This window comes from Podarcis tiliguerta, assembly GCF_965153285.1.
Source record: "Podarcis tiliguerta genome assembly, chromosome: 2".
Lineage (NCBI taxonomy): Eukaryota > Metazoa > Chordata > Lepidosauria > Squamata > Lacertidae > Podarcis > Podarcis tiliguerta.
Genome location: NC_139535.1, coordinates 68,343,535 through 68,366,440, shown reverse-complemented (window position 1 = coordinate 68,366,440; position 22,906 = coordinate 68,343,535). Strand labels below are relative to the sequence as shown.

The window sequence follows — 22,906 nt, the reverse complement described above, 5'->3', positions numbered from 1 at the left end:
TTTTCTTTCCTAGGATCATCTCTCCGTTCATGAAGTGCGATGATGACATGTGAAAATATCTGCAACAAAATATGATTAGTCATGGCCATAAAATTAAAGACCTCTTAATATTATGTCAGTTTATTACTTGGAGGAACAGACTGATTAGTGAAAGAGAATATGTCTTCTGTTGAGAGTGAAATATCAAGATGGAACCTCAGGCACATCAAAAGAATAGCTGACCTCTTGGAGCCAGTGGCCTCACCTAGCGATGCTAACAGGTTTTCACCAGATAAATCCATCAGTGGCATAGACCGGTGCTTACACATTCCTGGAAAAGCAGACTCTGCTTATAGTTCTTTCTCGGGTGGCTCAAATATCCCAGAGTGTCCTGTCCTATTTTGCTATAATGAGCATGATTCTCTGCCTCTAGAGCAGCTATCATATATGGACTCAGGATATGTTAGAGGCATTTATAATCCCAGTGCAATAAATCCAGCATTTAGACAGATGTATGAAGACAGGGCAGCGGGCAGCCACTATATATTGGAAAATTCTGGCCTTGGCAAGCCATATGGAAGCACTTCTGCCCATGGGATGCCATACCAACCATCACCACCATTGGCTAGATTTCCATCTCCTCACCCACCATCCCCACCAACTCGAGTTGATAGCTATAAAACAAACAGAAATGTAGATCCTGGAATTTGCTTTGACCCCAGTATGCAAGCAGATGTGTGCATTCAAGATACCGACTCTCCAGCAAACTATCACAATGATTACTGGCTCTCTAGATGGGAGGATGAAAGCCCAGTCACAGAAGAGGGTGACAGTTTGTATCCTGCCAGTCAACATATCTCTAGGAATACCAGCTCCACCATATCCACCACACCTTTCATTCTTCAAGAAAATTTAAGGTCTGGTTCTCTGGTCAAGACCCGGAATATTTCGTGTGCTCAAAATTCAGTCTGCTCTTATGCATTTCCTGAGCCAATGGAGTCTAAGTCCTCTCCGTCACTACATACCAGCCACAACGCTGTTAATGATACACAAGAGAACAAACAGTATTTTTATGCCTGCAGTGTACACAAACCAGCCTTCGCAGCAGATCTGCCAAGCTGCGTGGCAGTATCCAGCACAAAGAAGGGGCAGCTTCATGGTGTTCTGCATCCATTCAGAGTTGCTGATCGCTCAGGATTGGACCAGGATGAATACGAAAGCCGTTCAAACTTAAAATACACTGACAGCTCTCTTTCCAACAAGGCTGTGCTAGGAATGATTGAAAGCCATGAAGGCAACAAGAAACATTTCTTCAGCTCTGAAGAAGGAAGCAGAGATGTCTGGCAACCACTTCTAAATCAGCAATCCAGAATGCAGAAGCCACTGCCTCATGGTTTGGACCTCACAGAAACACCTCACTGGGAAGTCCAGGAGACAGCCAGCGCATTACCGTATTATAGTCACGATGCTGAGACCTCTGCTTCCCAACCACTGAATGGGTTTAGAAAAGCAAAGAAAAATGACATGGATAGCAGCCCTGAACTTCTGGTGAACCCCAGGCAAGAGGAAATGCTCAAGCCTGTTTGTTTTCCAAAGCATCATTTTTCTAAGAAAACTGAAAGCCAGCCCCCGGATGACTTTGCCAGTATAAAGATAAACAGAAAGACAACTCCTCTGCTTTACTATCTTTCTGGTGGGAAAAATCCCAGTTTTATGAGTCATGAAAATTGGACTCAAGAAGGAGGAGGAGATGATGTTGCTTTAAGATCTCCAAGGAACAATCTCCCAATCTCTGCAGAGCCGATAGAGATACCAAGGGACACCAACCCATGTGTGGATAATCCTGGCAGCAACCATGAAGGTCAAATTCTAGAGAGTCCTGCATCATCAGTGGATGAGAAGTTCAAGAACGACTATCGGGAAAAACTAAAAGTTGCTCAAAGAAAGGTCCTGAGAGAAACCTCTTTCAAGAGAAAGGATTTACAAATGAGCTTGCCCGTTCGGCTGAAGCAGACACCGTCTTCAAGGCCATCCATTCAGCATCTCAGGTCTTTGTCATTATCTAGTACAAACGAGGACTCCAAGTTGATTCCTGCCTCCAGGCCACTGGAAAGCATCAGCAATGAGGAAGAATCAAAGAGGCCACAAGCTGCCCGAATTGGAGGAAGGAAAAGGGCTACCAAAGAACAGAAGAAAATCTCTTATTCTGAACCCGAGAAACTCAACCAGCTGGATGATCAGAGAGATCAAAGCAGTCCGTGGAGGAAGCAAAATGCAAGGTCCCGGTCCGATGAGATCAATGAACAAGACACTAAGATCATTAGAGGTAAAGCTCTGGAAAACCAGGGAAGGTCTCTTTCTAAGGCAGAACTGAAACAAATACAGCACAACGCACTTCTTGACTACATGGAACGAAAGATTGGGCAACGGCCTGCCACTGGGCAGAGCAGCGCACAGCAAAAGCCCCCTTTGCAACCGAGGACTTCAAATTCAAAGAAGTTTGTGGAAGACAGCACTTCCCATCCCAGTGCCAGCAGAAAGCTGAGGAATATGGATGGTATCTGCCAGTTTCCTGTTCCAGGGAAGACTCAGGAGCCACCCTCTTTCCCTCCCAGTTTAACATCTGCAACTGCTGCCACCATGACCGACAGACACAGCACCAGTTCCCCAGTGTTTGAAATGGCTAATGAAGGAAGTTGTGCCAGCAAGTGTGACTCAGCTAAAAGTCTTCTTCACTCAGGTTCTGTCTGCAGCAGAAGCCGAGGGAGATCAAAATCAACTCCTCCTCCTGTGCAGGTAAACCAAGTAGCTATTTAGGTCACATCCACACATTTGTACCACTTTAATAGTCACAGCTTCCCCATAGAGATGCAACTCCCAGCATCCTTAGTAAATTACAGTTCCCAGGATTGCGAAGTTGATGTGCTTGAAATGTTCTTTTAAGTGTGTGGCATGGATGTGACCTAAGATATAACTTGCCACTTGCAATTGTATTACTGATAAGTTGCTATTATCACTTATCTAAATGTAGACCAGGAGTCAGCAAACTTTTCCAGCAGGGAAAACTGTCCCTCAGACCTTGGGCGGGGGGGAGGTTGGACTATATTTTGGGGGGGGGGGAGGGGGAGGAATGAACGAATTCAAATGCCCCACAAATAACCCAGAGATGCATTTTAAATAAAAGGACACATTCTACTCATGTAAAAACACGCTGATTCCCGGACCTTCCGCAGGCCAAATTTAGAAGTCGATTAGGCCAAATCCGGCCCCCAGGCCTTAGTTTGCCTACTCATGATGTAGACCATGAAGGAGTATCTTGCAGTGCACCATCAGGATGCATTTTGCCTGGGTAGAAGTCCTCCTGTTGCTTGTACTCGAAAGATAACACTGGAGTTTGGAAAGCAGATTGAAGAAAACAATAAGAAAGCATGCCTTTATTATGCATGGTGCATTCTAATAAATGTTAATAAATGCCTTCCTCAACTTAGGGCCCTTGAGTTGTTTTGCACTAGAATTCTCATCATCCACAACTATTGGTGATCCTGGCTGTGGCTCATGGGAGTTGAAGTCCAACAACATCTAGAGGGCAGGTTGAGAAAATCTGCTCTAATTCAGTAAACTGAACAGTTCCAATTCTTGGTAGGTTAAATTATTCTTAAATTATTTTCATTCTGATTTAAGAAGAGGGCTAGCAAGAGTTGGAATTGTTCATATTATAGAATTAGAGCAAACCAAAAATGAAACTGATGATTTCATATCCTATACTTTCTCTGTCATTGAGACCATTGAGGCTTAATTTTGACTGTTCATGCCCAGTGCTGCTTGAATTGTAGCATTCTGTAATCTCTCCCCCTCTCATAATTTAATGCCATAAAGCAGAGCTACAGTATATCTGGAATCATGCATTATTGAAATAAAGTGATCTTTGCAGGACTTAGGAATGTGAGGCTAAAAACTGCTGCAACACTTTCTTCTCATATCAGTAGCTCTTCTGTTCCATATTTTCTAATACAGAAGAATTGGATAAAATTATATAATAAACTTCTGGTCTCCTAACTTCTTTTCAGTTCTGACTTTTCCAGTCTGAATGTGCCAGCACAATCATGAACTCACCATAATTTTGTTCTTTCAAACAGCTTCTTCATGAAAGTCCGATTGCCAATGTAAAATTCACTTGTAATGTGCAAATCTCGAGAGTAGTACAATTCCCTATATGGAAGTGAATTCTGATTAGGAATTTTTGTCTTTTGCAAAGAGGTGCTTAGATACTATGCAAGGTATCCTGGCATAGGTGGTGAATCTTGATGGATTTCCATTCCTCAGAGAAACCACACAGGTTCTGCAGCTTGCCATTCCAGAAGAGGCTCTGTTGTGTGAACTGCCCCAGCCTCACTGTCTTATACTCCCTGTTTAATACTCCCCTGGTTCATCCTCCGCCCCAACATCAGCTGTTGGCTTTTTTGATTTCTGTCATGCTCCATAAACCTTTTCCAGCTTCAGGGGAGAAATATGCACTTCTCAGTGCCAACATTTGGAGGACAATGTCTGTCAACAGTGCTGGAAAAACAGGATAAGGAAGGCAAACAGAGGCAAAAGGGAAAGAAAAAATAGAGAAAGAGCAGTAGTGCTACCTACATATATAATAAGAAACTGTTCATAATCTCTTTGGTTTTCAGGAGACAGAAAAAAGACTCCTGCTAAGGGTAGCTAGTCACTTTTTGTATTACGGATCAGGAAGCAGCAGGCGAATTCTGTTATTGGGCAAGATGGACCTTTGGTCTGTGTCAGGCTGAGGATAGTGCAGCTTAATATTTTCCTGGTATATGCCATTCAACAAATGAGGTTCTGGAGCATGGCAGAGTACTCTGGCACTATGCCTTAGAGAACTCTTAAGAGAGGGCTAAAGACCTTATGGACCTCAAGATGATGTTGCATTCCAATTTCCATCATTCCTGACCATGGGCCATGGTGGTTGCTGGAGGGCTGCAGCTTCCCCATCTATGTGTATTACTACTTCAGAACCAAGGAAAGTTTAGGGTCTGTCTTCTAATGTTTCTTCTTCTGGAACTGAGGGACCTTCAGTCCAGTCCCACCTCAACTACATATGACCTTCGACAAGTCATTGCCATTCAGTTTTGGTTCCAGATGTGGTTTGGTAACCAACTCTAGGTAGCTATTGCTCACAATATACTTACTAAATTATCAAGTACCGTATTTTTTCGTGTATAAGACGCCCCCATGTATACGACAACCCTATTCTTTGAGCCCAAAATTAAGAAATAAATATTTTAAACATTCCGTGTATAAGACGACCCACAATTTTAAACTTAAAAAGGGGGGGAAATACAGTCTTATACACAGAAAAATACAGTATGTTATAAGCAAAAGGTTTGTAGAGCTTTTCAATATAAAATAAACGACATGCATCACCATGATTGAAAGAGATTCCTTCTAAGACTGCTCATTCTAAAGTAACTAGTAGCTTACATTATCCACCACAACCAGTTCCTCTTCAGAGATCTGGAGCAGACTTATTCTTACCACTAGAGTTGGACGAGCCTGCTGGTTTTGGTTTCTCTCAGCTTCTTGTTTATTCAGTCTTTAAGTTCTCCAGATTTCCACATCACATTGTGATCTTTTAAAAAAACAAACAAAAAGAGTCTTCATAAAAATTTGCCAGCATTTTACTGTGAATTTCTCAGAATAAAACATTTTTGTGTGCAATTTTCTGTAATATACACATTTATGAAAGCAATTTTCCTTAACACAATGCGTTTGCGTACGTCATTTTCACTAATATATATGCCGTTTCATGCACACCCTTGTACACCTCATTTGGTACAAAATCTGGGCATTGCAAAATTCAGAAGAGTGCATATTTTGAAGGATAGCTACATTTTTGCCATAAAGAACCCTGTCAAATGGCAGCGGAATGATGAAGATTTGGATTGTGAGCATTGGAATTTGGAATAGAACTCACTAAGCTATATGTATGCTGCTGTGCTAAAATGATACATATCTGCTTATTTTTTCTTTTTCCCCAAACTTCATTCTATTTCTCTTGGTCATAGCAAGGAGCAAAATCCCTCTCTGACTGGCCATTATTTATTCAGGCACTTATTTGGCTGCTAAGAGTCACCTGGCTTTGCACACACATAGACAAGCCTGTCTGTGAGGACTAGAAAAGGGCTTGCTGCTGTCTGTGTGAAAGGTGGGATTCTCTGGAAGCTCAGTCTTGGACACAATATTCTGGAGGAAGCCAATGGATACAAGATGGTCAAATTAGCCATTTCATCTTGAGCCTGTGGCAGCATCACAGAAAACACAGGTCCCTGATCATTTCTCTGTTTTCTGCTGGTAGCAAGATGTGGGAATGCCATAGAAGAGGGTATTAAAAGAGGGTATTAACAGTGCCATAGAAGAGGATATTAAAAGACTTCCTTTCATATTTAGGGCTGAGAAATCTCTTCCTAGTCAGTTATCATGCAAATGAAAAGTAGAGAGCTACAAAGTCATATGGAAAGGTCTCCTCATCATAAAACATGGTTGTTTTCCATTCCCAGGTTTTCTATAGCTCCACAGCCTGCCCTGCGTTGTCGGCTCAAGACCATGAATACTATCCCACGCACCCCAAGTAAGTGTGCAAATATTCACAGGACCAGCTCTTATGATTAGATTTTCACTGTGTTATGTCTTGATGAGAATAGGCTTTTCCCATGAGTTCATTCATGTGGAGAACCTAAGACAGGCATGCCCCATTTCAGAAGTTTGGCCATTGCATCTCAGAAGGAATTTCCATTTGCTTCTGGTTCTATTTCCATTGGACCCTAATGTTTTAGCTACTGTGATGGTCATGGAAATTGTTTCTGGGAGGCCATCGCTGTATGGGGTGAGTCATACATTAGGTTTGTAGCGTAAGTGCATCACTGGAAATGTGTCTCATGGTAAGAACAACACAGTTAAATGTCTGAACCAGCTCTTAGTTCCACCCAAACATAAAAGTTTTTTCAGATACATCTGAGCAATTCTACCTGCCAGGCTACTGTGATATAACACTGTGCAACTTTCCTATTGACCAAGCAATGCACGAAATCTCCTGGGTACAGTCACTTGCCCCACCATCATTTTGAGACTGTGCATGAGGACTGGGCGAATGTATGTTCAGGCTTTCTTGTGGATGTGCACGGTTGCTGGCATAATGGAATTGCATTCTCCATTCAGTTCCCATTCATTCCAGCACATATATTTGTTGATCTGCCGCTTTGAAAACAAACAAGTGAATAACAAAACATCTGTATAACTGAAAGGGTTTAATGGTTCTGCCTTCTATGTAGCACTATTGGGGTTGCAAATGAATGCAGTGGTTGCAGATAATGGTTTTAACTCAGGATGGAATCAAGAATGAGTGCAGCAAATTCAAGAGTTGGAGAGTGTGTTGTTTGGTGTGTGTGTTTTTTTGGGGGGGGCATTACCACAATATCTCTGACTTGGAGATTTCCCCTACATCAACCATCAAATTCAGGGATATTTGAAGAAAGCAAGAGCTTCTGGATCTTTAACAGCTCATGGAATTAATCCAGAAGAAGTCTTAATTTCTATCTAGCCATTTCTTTTTCCTTAGGAAGAACTTTATCTTGTGCATGCCACACTCCTTAGAATAAATGTTCATAAAACTGTCATCTTGATTCAGTAGATTCCAGTACAAATAAATTATTATTGTTATTGTTATTTATTTTCCTTAAGAGGGTCTTCACCAGTGACCTGGTCTATACATGCAGCAGAAAGAACTGTGCTACTTCCGACTGTACATAGAATGATACTGTTGAATGCTTCCCTGTTTTTAAAAGGTCTTCACTGCAGGTAGAAAACTAGCACAGCATTGAGCAAGCCCTGTTGCACAAGTTCCCCTCTCCCAGTTTGGTAGGTTTTTTTGTTTGTTTTATTTTTACTTGCAGGGAGTTTTTGCCATGAGGCAGCATTGAAAAAATATCATGATCTACCTGCAGTCTGGAGTAGTACAACCCACTCTGCCCCACCTCAAGATTCTGCAAACTTATTCTGCTGTATATGTAGATCAGACTTGGCATTTTCTGCAAGTGAGTAATAAACACATGCAAGAAAAGCCCCTAGAAACGCAATGTAAACAGCGGCGGAGGAAGACTCTCGGGCACCTAGGGCGTTGGGGGCGGAGCGAACCACCCATCCCTTCCCTATGGGCGCCATGGGCCCCGTGCTGTCCAGTCCTTATGGGCACCGTGTGCCTCGTGCAGCAGGGGGCACGTGGCGCCCATAGGGACGGGGTGTGCAGCGCCCACAGGGAAGGCACAGAGCGCACGGTGCCCATAGGGACAGGGCACACCACGGGGCCTCAGCCACCCTACAGTTGAGAAAAACCCCACTCCACCCTCCCACTATATATAAGGGTCTGGTGATTTCTGTTTCAGTGTATCTGAAGAAGTGTGGGTGCACACGAAAGCTTATACTCAGAACAAACTTAGTTGGTCTCTAAGGTGCTACTGGACAATTTTTTAAATTTTTTAATTTATTTCGACTGTTGTTTGAGTCTCTCATGGGCCTCAAAATGTGAAGAAGAAAAATGTGAAATGGCTGCAAATGGAGCAGAGGAAATTCCTCTCCATATTCCAAAAGTGCAAACAGTAGTTCTGTTGCCCATTATTTGAGATCATAGCTCCACCATCTGATCTCCTGTTGAAACAGCATTTGACTTGCAAGGGGGAGACATGCCTAAGGAGAACAAAATGGAAGTTTCCTCTGGATCTGTTTATAACTCTTAAGATGAATGCTTAAAATAGAACTTTAAAACCAAAGGGAGTTTTGGCACAGATGCAGTATAAAAAGACGGGTTAAAACTCAAGTTAAGTGAAGGATGGAAAAATATTTAGATGTAAGATTATCCCATCAGTAAGCACAGATTTATAGACTATGGATGATGCATTTTATTATCTTTCACTGACAGAGAAAGCCACAGGCCTGACTAGAATAGCACACTTCAACCTTCATCAGCTACCTCCATTTCCCGCACCCTTTAAATTCTTCAGTTCCTTTCCAGAACGAAATGTGGTACCATAACTGCATTCCAGTGCATTAGGATTCCAACTTCAAAGCAACTCATAAAAGTGCTTCAGATTTATTAGGTTTGCACAGTCAGCTGCTCTGAAGGAAGGGAACACATCATTTTATAACCCACCTGCCCCCAATATATGCCTGTTGTTATCTGATGGTAGGGACATCTGCACTTTTAATGTGTGCATTAATATAGCAAATGAACAAGCTGTTGTTTGCACGCACGCACACAAAAAGCTGGTGTTCATTACCTAAGGTGGTTGTTGCCCTGGGCAGAAGCAGGACAGCTAAACACCCTTGAGAGGGAATAGCTAAGTGATCACATAGAAAGCCTTACACAAAATCAATTTGCGTGTTTCAGTTAACATCACTGAGGGTGTGCTTACCTAGCAGATTTTACATATGAATAAGTAACAATTGGTATCAGAGAACTTCCAGGTGCTTGCTTTTCATATTCAGGTTGCTGCTCAGGTTATGAATCTTCAAAAGTTTAGTTTTTATTTTTCATTTTCTCAGTTCAGTGCTTCTCTACTATTTCCATTTGGCGCTAGGTGGGGAGGGAAGCCTCATTCTGTAATTAGACAATGGAAGCTGGTCTGTTAGGGCAAAGCATGAATGAAATGAAGTGACTCTGCTTTTTAATGTATATATTTGAAACCAAACTTTAGCTCCCCATCAAAGGAGAAATTGGAAGCTGATCCATCTGACAAAACACATGCTCTGGTGGCTGCAAAGCAAAGTGCTGGAAGAAGAGGGGAGTCTATGGGGGAACCTGGGACCTCTGAAATGGCTAGACTGTCCCCATTGAGCCAAAGTACGGATCAGCTTCCCCATCTGAAGAGTTGGCATATTTCCTCTGGGCTACAGACGGGCAAAGACTGGCAAGGAGAAAAGCATCCAAATACTTTGCATCATTGTGAGCCTGCATCATCTGGGCTCAGACAGCCACACGTGGAAGCTGTTGGAGGACAAAGGGGGTCAAATTCAACAGTCCATGAACTGAAACAAGCCCCTGCCACAAATAAAGTCTTGCACGCTTTCCCAAGTGTAAGCAGTGTACCCCTGCTTTCGGTTGGCAGGTTGCCTTCTCCAAACCTACCTTTGGAGCCTCTTCATTCTTCACCAGCCCCTCCTGCTCCTGCTGAGATGGACGATGAGGTTTTGAAGGAGTCTTTCGGCAGTGGCTCAGATGCAGCCTCTGACCTCCCTTCCCTCCATAGAGAAAGTAGGAGTTTTATTCCGAGCAGAAGAGCACCCCAGCCTGGCCCGATGCCTCCGGCTTCCAGAGAAGGAAAGCAAGTCAAGGAAGAGCCTAGTACCAGGTAAAAATAAACATTCCCATTTGGGGCCAATATGTTCCTATTTATTCTGAGCTGCCATGTCAACTCAGAGAGAGCACACATGCACATATAAAATGTACAACATGTAGAAGGCAATGCACTCTGCAAGCCCCGGGAAAAGCTCACAATCACTTTGGCACAATCAATTTGGCTTGGAAAAGTGCAATTTTGAAGGAGAGGAACAGAATGTTGCTGACACTATATTCATGCTTGCCTCCCTCGACTGCTTCTTAATAATAGTCTTGAGTTTTGGGAACTGCTGGGACTGGAACTGGGGATGTTTGTTTCTGTGTGCTGCTGTCCCATGTGGCAGGCTATGGGAACTGCAGCCTGGAGTATCTTCCTTGCTGCAAAGCATTCTCAGTCTCTGGACCAGCCTTCTCCATCCAGGCTCCAGGGGCAGCCCCTACCACTAGGGGGCGTGATGCAGTCACCTCAGTTGACAGGTGCTAAGGGGCACAGATGGCAGTGAGATGTTGGGAGGGCAGAGATGTGTGTGGTACACAGCAAAGTCTGTGTGACCCTTAAGTTTGGGCCACATTCACACCATACATCTAAAGCATGGTTATACCATGCCTGAAGAATTCTATTGTATACAACACAACACAGTGGCGCCAATGTAACTCAAGTAACAAAAACAAGAGGTTTTGGGAGCACCTTTGTCATGAGCATGTTTGGTTAAATGTGGGGCAGGGGGGTGGGAGAGCCTGAAAGACATAGCAGCTAAATATCTGATTTTTGCTTATGCACAGTAAATAATTAGATGCCGCTTACTCTTCGTCCATGCTAGGAAGCGTCATTTGTTGCATTTCTGTGTGATGGACACAGGAGCAGAATCAGTTGTGGGGAAAGGTAGCAGCCCCAAACAATTCCTGTTGTGTACTCAATGTACCTTTTCAGGGGCCTGTACTTGAATAATCTGGTTTCCCCATTAATACTTGCTAGGTGTGATGCAGTCTTACTGGGTATGGCTCTGTGTGTGCACATGTGCACATGCTTATGTTTCTATACGATGGAAGTGCTGCTCTGCCTTGCTGAAAGACAGTTGTGTTTCTATTTGTTGTTAATAATAATAATAATAATAAATAATAAAGCTGTTTATAAACCTACCAGTCATGAACCTGAAAGCAGGACTTAACCAGACATGGAAGCTTGAGCGAGTACTCCATCCCAGGAACCCAGAGGCAAAGAAGAAACACAATAATTTTATACAGCTTTGTCTTTCTTCTAGCTTCCCTGTCCATGAGAAAGAAGAATCTAGTCTTGGAAATAGCAGAGAAGATGAGAACTCTCCTGAAAAATCACATGGTGCAGACATGGCTCTTGACTTCCCGGCTTTCAAAGAACAGAACAGCAGACATTCTCAGCTGAAGAAAGAACTAAGTGACAAACCCCAACTTTCCAGTGCTTCTGGAAGAACCCAGTGGCAGCAATTAGAGGCAAATAACGCAACCCATGACTCAGAGAGCAGGGCGTATTATTGCACTGCCTTGTTAGACAGCCAAGGACATAGAAATACTAGCCATCCATTAGCAGATTCGAGAGCTCTGCAAGATGAGCATGACTGTAACTTTCCCGCACAAGGCACAGATTTATCTTTAGCACAGTCAATATCGACAGAGGACCAAAGGTGCGAAGACCTTGCGGTTGAGATTATTGCCAAAGACAAGTCTCTGGTTGACATCCTCACGCCCCATCCCACCAGGAAGACTGCTCTAGATCTCATGGAAGGCCTTTTCCCTGTGAACATTTCAATGCCAGGCAGATCCTGCAGAAGGAAGGAGGGAATTCAGTCTGTCCAAGAAAAAGAGTAAGTTTATATATTTCTTATTATTTGTTTTTTATTAAAGATTTTATTGGGTTAGGAAAGTACATACACTGTAAGTTTATATGGCACAGAAAACCACAGGAACTATACTTTGGGTAAGGGCCGGGGAATCCCATCCTGTTTTGCCACCTGAGGTGAAATGGGAAGGTGCTCTCTGGTATGCATGCTGCACAGAACTCATCTACCCTTGCCAGTCCTGCCAAAGCCTCACTTACTGGGTCATGTGGCTTCCAGGTACCAGCGAGATCTCATGAGGGTCTCTGCAAAAATTTGTGGGGCACTTACAAGATTTCACCAGAACCCACAGCATATGCTTCTTCCTCGCTTCGCCAGCAGGGAGGCGCACCTGTATTGGCTTCATACCCCACCCTGCAGGGAAATCATTTGGGAGGGGAGTCTCCTTATAACCCTGAACTCCCATTAAGAAAATTTACACCAGGGGTTCCTAACAAACTGTGAAGTGTGGTGACCCAGCAGGCATTATAGTATCTTTGTTGAATTAGTGATACTTTGAATGCCATCCCAATGTTGGAGAGGCTGGGAAAGTGGTTTTGAGTGCTCTGCCTGAGCACTTTTTTGTGATCAGCAATATCTCTGTTAATACATTATTTGTCACATTGTTAAAGAAGCATTTATAATGATTGCTTTTTATTTTAACAGCCAAAGAAGCAGTGACTGTGCAGCAGACCCATCTCATGGAACTCAGAGTTTTCCTGAGCAAAGTACGGACCAAATTCTGAGTAAAAGCAGTGAAAGTCTTGATGATCCAGACAGCATTACATCAAAGAAAGTAGGTAGACGAGTGACCATGCAGTCTTGTATATGTTTATTCAGATAGAAGTTCTGTTGGGTTCAGTGGGACTTCCTCTCTGATATGTGAGTGTAATAGGCCTGGGGAAACTTCAGACAACCTTTGGACAACCATCCAGATCCAGATTTTGGAGGTCTCCTCAAGCCATGACACGTGACACACTAGCAGCCACCCTCCACCAGTTTCCTAAGCTTCCATGTTTGTCTGACTGCATCCTTTCATACATACATATAGACATACATACATAATTGTTTTAGTATGCTACCATTCTACAGTTAAAACCATGCTCTAGGCGGGTTACAACATATAAAAAACACATAATTACAAACATAACAAAAGTAGTCATAAACAATAAAAGCCATCAAAAAGCACACAACCCAATTGAAACAATTTCCACATAAATTATAACACATAAAAAAATAATACCAATAACAGCAACAACCTCCTCCAACAAAAAACCCCTAAACAACACCCTTTCCTTTCCTTTAGTCTCTGTCTTTCTCTCTCTCTGGTTCTCCCTCCTGCTCTCCTCCTCTGAAAAAATGAAGAGAAAAAGACAGAGAAAAAGAAACCAGAGGCAAATGTGGGAGTTTAATAAGCCAGCCTTAGAGGACAGCACCTAGAGCATTTAAATACATTCTAGGCCCACTGTTGGTTGTCACACATGTGCCTGCCAACCTCCTGGTCAGGGTGTCTCTTTCTTTCTTTCTTTCTTTCTTTCTTTCTTTCTTTCTTTCTCTCTCTCTAGAGAGAGAGAGAGAGAGAGAAAGAAAGAAAGAAAGAAAGAGAAAGAAAGAGATGCAGACTAAGGGCTCATCCACACTTCCACTTGTCCTCTGCCTGGAAAGCACGGGTCTGGGTGCTTTTCCACTTGCCCCATGCTTTCTAGGTATGAATCTGAGCAGTTTTGCCTTTACTCTATCACTTCCCCCTGGAAAACATGCTCTTAAGCGCTAAATTGGAGCAAACGTCAATCCACAGAAAACCCGGTTGATGTTTGCTCTGATTCAGCAGTAAACAGAGGGTTTTCCCAGGAGAAGGGGCAGGGCAACTCTGTGTACAAATGTGTGTTTGTGTGTGTGTGTGCGTGCACAGGCGTGAAGATATGGCACTTCTCTCTGTGTGTACACGCATGCATGTGCATATGGTGCGTCTCTGTGTGTGAATGTGATATGTTTAGGAAGACATTAGCCCGAGAAAACAAATGCACATGAAAACCAAATACCGTCTCAGCTGTGCCCAGTTACCTACAGTGGTACCTCAGGTTACATACGCTTCAGGTTACAGACTCCGCTAACCCAGAAATAGTGCTTTAGGTTAAGAACTTTGCTTCAGAATGAGAACAGAAATCGTGCTCCGGTGGCGCAGCGGCAGCAGGAGGCCCCATTAGCTAAAGCGGTGCTTCAGGTTAAGAACAGTTTCAGGTTAAGAACGGACCTCCGGAACGAATTAAGTACTTAACCTGAGGTATTACTGTATTGATTTATGCAAGAGTTAAGCATGAGCTTTTCCCATTGAAATCAGTGGTGTTTTAACAAGGTTTAATTTGGCAGGCATGGTGCAAACATTCAGCTTTTCTGAAGTGACACACAAAGAAGAGCTATAACCATGAGATTAAAAACCATTTTTGTCAGTTTGTGCAGTTCTGATAAGTTTAAGTTGCCTTCCTTAACATCAACAGGTTTTTGCTCTTATTTTATACTTTCCACTGGTGATTCCATGATGTCTTTGCCAGAAGATCTAGCATACATTGGTTCTGTTTTGAATAAATGCACTTTCTTGCCTCAGATTCTCCTGCTTAGAAATAGTTTGATGGCTGTGAACTGGGTGAGACCAGGCCACGAGCCCTACATGAATGAGACCTGGCATCCCGTGGGAATATGATATGCTTCGTTTTGAGATCTGGCAGCCCTTCCTCTTGACAGGCTTGGTGTGTCATATTGGCTTTCACAATGCAGAGAATGAAACCATAAACTGAGGAAATAGTTATACTGAGGCTCCTTTGGCAGAAATCCCAGGTTTCTTTGCAAAGGAGGCTCGCTAGTCATTAAAACTTGGCGACATTTCAACTCTGCCAGTCATGTTCTGCCCACCTGTAACTTTCTTCGGCAGTTTATAAGCTGTTGCTTCCTATGATGAACCTGACTTGTCCCAGCCATTGATATAAGCGCCAGTGTTGGACAGTGGTTTGAACACCAGACTAAGATCAGAGAGAGCCAAGTTCAAATCGCCACTCAACAATGAAGTTCACTGAGTGAACTCAGCCTACTCAATCCCTCTCTCCCTAGCCTATCTCATAGGGTTGCTGTGAGAATAAATGGGTGAGCAAGAACCTCATAAGCCACTTGAGCAAGGCACAAAGGTAAATAAATAAATCATTGTTAAAACGTGGCCATGATGATCTTACTGCCCTCTGTTTTAAAAACCATTTTAGGTGCCTACAGGGGCAGCCTAGTTAGTATAAACATGCATGTTCAAGTTCCTGTGGCTGAATCCCGCCCATCACACACATAGACAGGACCCCCTTATTTACTCCATATCTGCCCTACCATGCTTTTTCCCATCTAAATGTTGATAAAGCTTGGCATCAGGCAGAGGTGTGGCTGCCTCAACTCTGATGTATAGTGACATTCATTGTGTGCATACCAGGGCCTTGGAGACAGGGGAATCTGACTTTATTGTAGAGAGTTGAGGCTTTAAAAGTGGGGACCAGTAGCTTGCTTTCCTCCACTTCCTGGAATCTATTTTTCCTCTTCTGCCTGATGCCTGCTTGAGGACAGATGGCTGAGCTAGACCCCATGGTGGTGTGATGTATTTTGTACCCTTATGGAAATGCCAGAAACAAAGTTATTTGGTGACTGTAAGTCTTGAATCCCACTAGCAGATGAATCTCGTGGGGTGTCCAGAGCACAGTCTAGTCCTTTGTATTAGATGAATTTCAGCTGATAAGGCTCAAGGATGTGGACAAGGTGCTCGGACTTTAGACCCCTGGGGTGGTTCCAGTCCTACTTGGATGGTCGTTCCCAGAGGGTGTTGCTTGGGGAATGCTTTTCTGAAGGAGCAGGTTCATAGCTTGGGGGTACTCCTGGATCTTTTGCTGTCACTTGAGGCTCAGGTGGCCTCAGTGGCCCGGAGTGCCTTCCATCAGCTTTGGCTGGTGGCCCAGCTATGCCCCTGTCTGGACAGGGATAGCTTCACTACTGTTGTCTATGCTCTGGTAACCTCAAGGTTAGATTACTGCAATGCATTCAGAATCTTCAGCTAGTGCAGAATTCAGTGGCCAGGTTGCTCACCGGAGCAAGACAGTTTGAGCATATTACACCAATCCTGATCTGACTGCACTGGCTACCAATTAGTTTTGGGGCCCAATTCAAATTGCTGGTTTTGACCTATAAAGCATTAAATGGCTCATGACCACAATACCTCAAGGACTGCCTTTTTCCATATGAACCTACCCGGACCCCGAGATCATCTTCTGAGGCCTTGCTTCGTGTGCCACCTCCTCAAGAGGTCCGAAGGGTGGCAACACAAGAACAGGCCTTCTCTGCAGTGGCTCCCCATCTGTGGAATGCTCTCCCCAGGGAAGTTCGCCTGGCGTCTTCATTATATACCTTTAAGCAACAGGCAAAATGTACCTTTTTAATGAGGCCTTTGGTTGATTTCATTGACATCCTATGCCCTTTTAAAAAGTGTTTTTTTTTGGGGGGGGAGGTAGGTTATTGTGTTGTTGTTTTATTTTGATTATATATTTTGTGGTTTTATATTTTGATTTTGTTCTGTGAACCATCCAATAATATTATTATTATTAATAATAATAAATAAATAATAATAGCAGCTACTACCACCCAGGCCAAGTGGTGAAAAAAGGCATTCACCTAAGAAAGATTTGCCAGCATTTTCATTATAATAAACTGCATTTGTTTTATTTCAGAATTGTATAGCTTTGCGCCTGTATTTTGTGAAAAGGCTTGCTTCGATCAGTTTTCTTGAAAATGAAGTATATACTCATAAGCAATTTTAGCCCAAGCTTTGTGTCCCTTTTAGGATATCCCTGTAACCTCAATAAGACAATTTTTGTGGTGGCAAATATGGAGCAATAGGCCTTCCTAGCTGTCCAATGTTTTAAACAGACTTGGATTTCCTTCACTCCCACAGAAACTCAACTAGGAGCTTAAGGCAGTAAAAAGAGGCTTATAAACCCTGCCATGCCAGGTAGGAGAGAATTTTGGCTCAAAATGTTCTCCTCCGAAGTGTTCCTTCAGGGCCTGCCACCTTATCTGAGAACCACCCTACTAAAACCTGTCTATCAAAGCCAGTTCAGTTTCTCAGTGGCTTCCTTCCTTGCAGAGAGAACTTATTTCCAGCATCCATTTGAAGCTACAGGATCTGTGGCTTGAGAGGGAGCTTATCGAGTCTGAAGCTAAGGGGTATGCTGTGCGTGGCAAGGAGCTGGAGTGCCTGGTCCAAGACCTGTGTAAACCCAATGAGTACGAGCGCTACATGATGTTCATTGGTGATCTGGAGAAGGTGGTGAGCCTGCTGCTGTGCCTCTCCAGCCGCCTTGCTCGGGTCCAAAACGCTATGGAGAAAATGGATGAAAACACAGATGCTGAGGAGAAGGTGAGTTCCAAGGCAGGAACTGAGGGGAGGCTGTTTTACTATATGCCCTTCAAGATACGACTCTTCTGGTTGCCTGGACATAAATTTCTAAATCTGCTGCAACAATGCGGATTCCATGATTAATGGTGCTTAGGATCCAGTATGTAATATTGACCTTCAGCAGCTTGGGTGCTGCTGTGATGTGGCTGATCCCAGGCTGTTTGCTGGTAACATTTGAAGGCGGGTGTGTGTCACTTGTCAGTAATGGGGTGAGAAATCACCATGTTGCCAGCTGTCCCCTATCTGACTTCTGCCCCTCGGAAATCTTGGACAATTTTTCAGTGTTCCACAATACGGAGGTCTCTCAGGCGAAGTATTAACTCTTGTTTGGAGACTGAAACTAGACACACGGCATAGGAGACAGCAGAGGAATTGGGAGTAGGGTGTATGGGATCCCTTTCATCTCTGGCCATTTTCCCCTTCAAAATTATTTCCATAAAGTAAAAGATGGGTAGAAAAGTAGACAGAAAGCTTTTTTAAGAAAGAAAGAAAGAAAGAAAGAAAGAAAGAAAGAAAGAAAGAAAGAAAGAAAGAAAGAAAGAAAAAACAGGGAAGCAGCTAGGGATGGGTTATGTTTTGCAGCCTTGTCTCTACTGCACCCTCAGGCTGGCAAGAAACTGTTCATACATTTACTGTGTGTTACATTTAATTTGATCCTCAGCCAGTCTTTCCACCATAAGCTGTACTTGGTCAGACAAGCACAAATATTTCGGGGATGGGGAATCATTCTGCAACTTCAACGATGTTGGTAAAATCCATTTGTTTGCTCTGATCACATTTCTGTCACTTCTTGGGTTCATAAAATACACCACAGTTAACATGAGCCATATTGAAACCCAGCCAGATGGGCAGGGTACAAATATTAAATTACAATTACACAGAGTCTCTGCTGTTTTTATGTAACTTGCTCTGGTATTACTTTTCGTAATGAGGAGCAGATAATAAATATTATGAATAAATAGGCATCCGTGGGCATTCTCTGGCCACGATCCACACTCAGATTCATGGTAGATTAATTTAGGGCATGATAGGAATCAGTTCCGGTTTTGTTAAAATACAATGCAAGTTCTAAACACAAAGTGTTAGGAGGACCAGTTGACTGACATCAGTACAGAAGGAAATATTCATTGCATGTTATAATGTTCGCACACTAATTTCTGAGTTGTTTTCGTTGTCTTTAGGAGTCATTAAAAGAGCGGCACAGACTCTTGTCCAGGCAGCGGGAGGATGCAAAGGACCTGAAAGAGAATCTGGATCGGAGAGAAAGGGTGGTGTCGGGTATTCTTTCCAAATACATGACTGAAACGCAGCTTCAGGACTACAAGCACTTTGTACAGGAAAAGACATCGCTATTGATTGAACAGAAGGACCTTGAGGAGCAGATTAAGTTTCTTGAAGAGAAACTGGAGAGGTTGGAGAAGAGTATTCCTACTTAAAGCCATATTAGCAGGCCACTTGGTTTCGTGAATGAAGCGACTGTGCTAGAACTCCATCTGTATCCATGGAAACATTTAAGAAGGGAGCAAGGCTGTGTTTGGTGACTTCACATAGGCATCTCCGTGCCTCAGTGCTGACAAGGGCTTAATTGGCCCAGGCAAACATTTTTAGGAGAAAGTGACAAAACCTTAACTGTAGGTGGCAATGCATTTTATCTTGGAATGACTGATGCAATGGGTATTGGCTTTCATTAATGAGCTGGTGCGCTGTTTTTCTTTCCTGCAGACTGCTGGTCTGCTTCCAGACTGACATCATCCCAATAAAGAATATATAAGTATCATAAAATGTTTTCCTCTTTCTGGATGGAGTGGGTATTTAATTGACAGGCAACGTTCATGTTTAAATGGGAAACGCCATAGTACCAACTCTGTGGCGCAACACTTGCAGGCCTTTTAACAAACTCCTTTTCCAGTTTAACCACAGGGCTTCCCTCTAACAAAGGGAGCAGCTTGCAGGGCCAATAACTCTGGGCTCTATGAAACAGTCATTAAACCCAGCCTGGAGCTATTCACGTACTAGAATTGTTTCTTCGGAACGTGGGTGTGCAGGATGTTGAGGAATACCCCTTTCCAGCTGCCTTTCTTTCTTGCTCCCCTACCTTACTCTTACTAGGTGTGCTTAAAATTCTTTGCAATTTCCCATATACAGCAATATCTTTTTCAAAATATGTACCCAGATTTTATATGAAATAATTGATATCCTATGAATGAGTTTTTCTGGACAGCATTCCATTTAATTATAACATTCATTCCTTAAGAAGCAACAGACATAAGAAGCTGTCTTATACTGGGTCCAACCATTGGTCTGTTCTGATGGGTGCTGGCTCCAGGGATTTGGCAGTTCTTCACCAGAGCAACCTCAATGCTTCCCCCTGCCCTGCCCCCCCCCCCAATGTGGAAGAGGTAGGTCATTGCCTAATAATTCTCTTAAGCTCAATCTGATCTTCTTGAATACTCTGTGCAAAATGGAAATGATAACACTGTTAGAGTGCCTCTCTGCTGGCCTTGGCCAAAACCCAACTTTGTCACCATAGAGTGTGGGGTGTAGAGGGCATAACTTTCCACTCGGCTAATCTATTCCAAATGCTGGTTGTGTTTAATACATTTTACAATGATTGATATATTAAACTGTCCATTTTCTTTGATGCGAGAATCTCTCCTTTCTAATTGCAACATAAAAATCAGAGTGGGGTAAATAAATACACATGGCATTTCTAGGCATTTAAAAATAATTAAACCAAAACCAAGTACCTCAAAAACACAGGGTTTGGTGCAATATACAGCTCCAGGGAATGTACTCTTCCAACTGGCCATATGCTATGTTATGAATTGTTTTGCCACATCTTCCTTTCAAACACCCACCACCATTTGCACATTTGTCGGTTACTTTGACTGCCTTTGTCTAACAGAAGGACAAGGAAAGGGTGCTGAATGAGAAAAGGACAGAACCGGTGGACTAGAACGATCAGTTCAAGACTAGGATGGGGAACATAATGTTGTTGGAGTACAGCTCCCATCATCCCTGACCAATGGCTGTGGTGGTTTGGGGCAGATGGAAGTTGCAAGTCCAACAAAATCAGAAGGGGCAGTTGGTTCCTTAAACCAGAGAAGGAACACTGCAAGTCTCCAATGGTTAATTGCAGTTGGGATGAGCAAAAGGGCTACCTTTCAGATCTGGTTTTCCTATCAAAGGTAATAGCCTTCTCTTACAATCAACAACCTGAGATACTGTGTAGGAGAAAGAGCTAGTATCCCTGACATTAAGCTCAGTTCCAAGGAAACCCTTTTGCCCATCACAGTTGCAATTAATAACTGAAAACTTGCCCATGACTTAGGCCAGGGATTGGCAACCCAAGGCCCATGGGCCACAAGTGGCCCACGGGAGTCATTTAGCCAGCCCACAAGCAGCCCCTGAACCAAGCCGCCTTCTCAGCGAGAACCTTCCTGACCTCTGACTTAGGCCGTATGCATCCCGTGCGCTCCCACTGCCTGTTTGGGAAGTGGTGCGCACATGTTAGCCACAAACCATATCTCTCTTGCATCTATTCTATTGTTTCTTATGAAATACTGCATTTTAATGCATTTCACCCCAAACCAGCTTTGATCCAAACTGAGAGAAAGAACAATCCAGCTGCATTTTGAGCCACAGCCTTTGGTCTCGTCCACACTCCCACTTGTCCTGTGCCTATAAACCACGGCTCAGAGCAGTTTTCTGCTTGTCCCATGCTTTTTAAGAAGAAGAAGAAGAAGAGTTTGGATTTGATATCCCGCCTTTCACTCCCCTTCAGGAGTCTCAAAGCGGCTAACAATCTCCTTTCCCTTCCTCCCCCACAACAAACACTCTGTGAGGTGAGTGGGGCTGAGAGACTTCAAAGAAGTGTGACTGGCCCAAGGTCACCCAGCAGCTGCATGTGGAGAAGCAGAGACGCGAACCCGGTTCCCCAGATTACGAGACTACCGCTCTTAACCACTACACCACACTGGCTCTCTTTCTAGGCATGTATCTGAGAGGTTTTGCCTTTGACCTGCTGCTTTCCCCCGGGAAACCTGCTCTTTAGTGCTAAATCAGAGCAAACATCAGTCTGGAGAAAACCAAATCAATGTTTGCTCCGATTTAGCTCTAAAGATTGGGTTTTCTCAGGGGAAAGAGGCAGGGCAAGTGGAAGTCTGGATGAGCCCTTAGCGGCAGCAGCGCAGTCCTAAGCACAGAGAACTAAGCTCCACTGCGTTCAATGAGGCCTGGAATCTGTGCAGATGTTATTACAACTGGCTATGTTCTGTAGCTAATTCCTCTGCCCTAGTGTCACATCATCTTAGGAGTACATCTCTGGGAATACTGAACTCCAAGCATGCTAACCCCTGTACCACAAGACAGAGACACTTGCATTTGAGGGACTTTTGTCTCTGTCATTTGTTGGAGGCTGTGCATTTACATATCCCCTGCACTGGTGAATGAGCACCTTCTAGTGGCAGCAACGGATCCTTTTGCTTGTTCCTCACATTCCTGTTACACCAAGTGACTATGACCTTTTTTCTGCACTGTTGTATAGCCCAGAAGCTGTGAATCAAACCGGCCAGTTGCTACATGCTGCAGTCTACAGGTACAGAAAAGGGTAGACACAGCACACATAGAGAAAGAGAAGAAACACAATATTTAGCTCAACAACTTTGCCAAAAAAAAAAAGCTCAACAACTTTCCTGTCCTGATTTTCCGTGTTTGAAATATGGGGACCCTACCTTACAACACAATATTTAGTATTAAACATCCTGCTTTGCCTTCTCTGGATTCATTAGTTCAGGGATATTCCCCCCACCACACACATAAACCCTCCCCAAATGTGCTCTGCAGGGTTTGGGGGAACCTTTGTAACAATTTTAGGCTTTGCATGGGGCTGGAGAAGAGGGGGTGAAAGGCCAATTTGTGCAGAAATGCTTGTGCTGATGGGAGATTTGCTTAGTGTGACATTGGCTACAAGCCTTAGTTTAGAGAGCTGCTTTAGAAATGATTATTGTTTTTATTTTTAATGTTAGTATTAATATTCTGGTCTTCTGATTGAGGATTGTGATATAGGTTTTGATTGTTTGAATGCATTAGCTGCCTTAAGTTTTTTTCATCCTTAAGTTGGTAGAATATATGTTTTAGGATAAAAATACAGAGGCTGAGGTCACTCCGATTCATGGAGGTTTGGGGTCAGGGCTTGCTGCTTGC

General features: G+C 43.4%; 2 protein-coding genes and 1 long non-coding RNA gene across 5 annotated transcripts in view; 1 reads left to right on the top strand and 2 right to left on the bottom strand.

The window, feature by feature from the left end:
* Positions 1–5,648, bottom strand: part of GDF9 (growth differentiation factor 9) — a 49,449-nt gene extending 43,801 nt beyond the window's left edge. Inside the window, exon 1 of the mRNA XM_083427060.1 lies at positions 5,521–5,648. The gene's annotated coding sequence lies outside the window, so the exon portion shown is untranslated. The remainder of the gene's footprint in view (positions 1–5,520) is intronic.
* SHROOM1 (shroom family member 1) overlaps positions 1–19,483 on the top strand; it is a 45,004-nt gene extending 25,521 nt beyond the window's left edge. For 2 of the 3 annotated variants that reach the window (XM_083427046.1, XM_083427047.1), the window contains 7 exons: positions 14–2,775; positions 6,543–6,613; positions 9,732–10,385; positions 11,635–12,213; positions 12,892–13,021; positions 17,390–17,662; positions 18,883–19,483. In XM_083427046.1, coding sequence (XP_083283172.1) covers positions 160–2,775; positions 6,543–6,613; positions 9,732–10,385; positions 11,635–12,213; positions 12,892–13,021; positions 17,390–17,662; positions 18,883–19,137 — 4,578 coding nt within the window. In that variant the 5' untranslated portion in view covers positions 14–159 and the 3' untranslated portion in view covers positions 19,138–19,483. The remainder of the gene's footprint in view (positions 1–13; positions 2,776–6,542; positions 6,614–9,731; positions 10,386–11,634; positions 12,214–12,891; positions 13,022–17,389; positions 17,663–18,882) is intronic. The other variant, XM_083427048.1, reaches the window with a different exon arrangement.
* Positions 14,684–22,906, bottom strand: part of LOC310671320 — a 29,909-nt gene continuing 21,686 nt past the window's right edge. The window contains exon 3 of the long non-coding RNA XR_014507956.1: positions 14,684–16,653. This is a non-coding gene — a long non-coding RNA (uncharacterized lncRNA). The remainder of the gene's footprint in view (positions 16,654–22,906) is intronic.